General features: G+C 39.7%; 1 protein-coding gene across 4 annotated transcripts in view; it reads left to right on the forward strand.

Moving 5' to 3' along the window:
* Window positions 1-2500, forward strand: part of LOC113682830 (MFS-type transporter SLC18B1) — a 30192-nt gene that overhangs the window by 17804 nt on the left and 9888 nt on the right. For 3 of the 4 annotated variants that reach the window (XM_089202872.1, XM_089202871.1, XM_089202874.1), the window contains one exon: window positions 590-1440. The exons of the other annotated variant lie outside the window; for it this stretch is intronic. In XM_089202872.1, coding sequence (XP_089058998.1) covers window positions 590-1308 — 719 coding nt within the window. In that variant the 3' untranslated portion in view covers window positions 1309-1440. Of the gene's footprint in view, window positions 1-589; window positions 1441-2500 lie in introns of those variants that run through there. 4 annotated transcript variants of the gene reach the window in all.

Genomic DNA, 2500 nt, shown 5'->3' on the forward strand with positions numbered 1-2500 from the left:
ATAATGCTACATACCTCCTCATATATCGAGGTTTGAACTGAGAATTTTTCGAGATCCTCCCGATGTCTTGGCACCCTTATAAGGTTGAAGTCTTATACTAGTACTAAGTTGTAAATGCTTACGTTAATAAAACTGAGCCGGAAATCATTTAATGGAGAAAATGATGTTTTCTTCATTTGTGCTGAAACGAATTCTGTAAATCGAGGTTATTTCAGATGTAAGCAATAACTATTTACCGACGTGTAGGTGGCTAATAGTAGACATTTAACGAGCCGCGAAGCAGCTTGAAAAATATTCACTAATAGCCACGACACTGAGGCGAATAGCTGTTTTTAGTACACACTAAATCAGTGAGATATTATGGCACAAAAGGATGATTTTAATAATCAATTTATTCCTGTACGTGCGGCAGCGTGAAACTCGCGAGTTGCTCGGAGGTAAATAGCAAAGGATATTCAGAGTTTGAGTAGCCAGTCAGAGCACACCTTCAACGCTGTCCACTGCTTTAGTATATACTAATGACCTTTAACTTGTCGAAACCTTGTCGAAAACCATTGCATTAATTCTTGACATGGTTTCATCGTTTCAGAAGTTTCAAGTGAGAATGACTGTGACGAACAAGCGAAGGAAACAAGATGCACTTGCGGTAAAAACAAGAAAAATAAGTCAGTTTCAGACATTTTCTGTGTTTCTGGTAAATGCCCGTGCCACAAAGTGAACCACTCTTGTACCCGCTCGTGTAGATGTTACAATTGCAAAAATACGTGCAATTCCAATGAGGTTGTGAAGGTAAAAAAGAGTCTGAAGAGAGGCTGTAGGTGCGGAGTTGGACAAAAGAGCAAAGGGGACGGAGAACCAAATGCAAGTCACAAGTCGTGTCAAGACAGTCTCCGCAAGTCGAAGTGTCCGTGTGTAGCGGGTGGCATAGGATGCACCGAAGTCTGCAGATGCTTTAATTGTGGAAACATTGTTCAAGCTCGAGCTGACCCGGGAAAATCCCCAAAACGAAAGAAGCGAAATAGGGCGACCATCTCTCCATATAAGAGGAAAAAGGGATCAAAGTTCATGATAAGTCAAAATGCAGAGGTGGATTGTGGACCATGGAGAAACATTGAAACGCTTTGTTTGATGGTTTGCCGGGACGTGATGCTAAGTCAAGGACTTTCCATAAATTCAAAAAATTTGCGTGATTTGTATGATTTCGTGGCTAAGTCTCCTGCTGTTATGGAAATGTCTTTAAACATAGCTGCGAAGTCTACAGCACAGATTGCGGCTAAAATAGCGCATCTAAGAGGCATTGATTTGTAAAATACACATAAGGTAGGGCTATCCTGTCCAGTGAAAGTTTTGAAGGCTTCACTTCTGCTACCTTTTAATTCCGCTCTTAATGATAAAAGAATGTTCTTCAAAAAGTTCAAAAAGTTACCCGTTAGATCTCATGTCCAATCAGACTTTTGAGCTTTCTCTTTAATGGATGAAAAACGCGAGAAAAGATGACTAGTGATTCACGATTTCTTATTCACACTGTATTAGGCCACAGAGAAATCACTAAGTAAATACAGCTTTGTGTCAAAACTGAGTGATTACCTAGATTTTGTACGACTATTTTTGTTCTTTTGTATCTTGTTATTATAACAAAAGATTCACGGTGTGCATTTCATGTTTATGTTGGAAAAGGTGTAACTAATCGTACGCGAACTCGTTCATATTGGATTGCTGCAGAATAAGTACAACTTGTTACATGTTTAACTGACCACAATAGTTTTTTTAATTACTCGTATACCAATGATAGTTCTGCATTCCCTCATTAACGGCATTCTCTCTTTCACTCTTTGTAAAAGTGTGTTATCAAAGAAATAAACACGTGATAAAGGCAATTTGTGAAATTCGAAAGAACAGGTACGTGGTTTCACAAACTTTATTTCTCACGGCCGTACTAGACTAAGCAACTCCTTTAATTTAAAAACACCAATCTGTGAAACGAGCCCCTTTCAGGCCTCCTACTTAAATGGCATTGTGAAACTTTGGAATTACTCTTGTTCTATTGCTCCTTCTTCTAGTTTTTCGCGTCCGCTCTCCTTCCAGCTTTTCGTCAAACAAACACTTTTTGACTGCCTGAGACATTGACATTGACTAGCCCTGCACGTAGACACTAGTTAGAACTTGCTCGTGCTACAAGCTAGAGGTGTAGTTAGTACTATGTTATAAACCAAATAAAGTTGTTAAAAAAGTTGTTAATTCAAATGGCAGGAATTGAAGCAAATGCATACATCAAGGTGAATATGATTAAATAAGCACTTATAAAAGAATATCAAGTCTTTCAGTTCTCTGTCGTAGGTAAGAGGGAGTAAGAGGGTAATAAGTCTGTCTGTCTGTCTGTCTCTGCAGGACATCTCGCCAATCCTGGTTTGTAAGATCCATTTGGTAGCGCGTCGCTGCACTCGCTCGACATGTGCCTTCAGGGAAACCTGAGCGGGCGACCAGACTTGAGTAGCGCAGC

The sequence above is a fragment of the Pocillopora damicornis genome, chromosome 4, assembly GCF_964200805.1.
Source record: "Pocillopora damicornis chromosome 4, jaPocDami1.2, whole genome shotgun sequence".
Taxonomy (NCBI): domain Eukaryota; kingdom Metazoa; phylum Cnidaria; class Anthozoa; order Scleractinia; family Pocilloporidae; genus Pocillopora; species Pocillopora damicornis.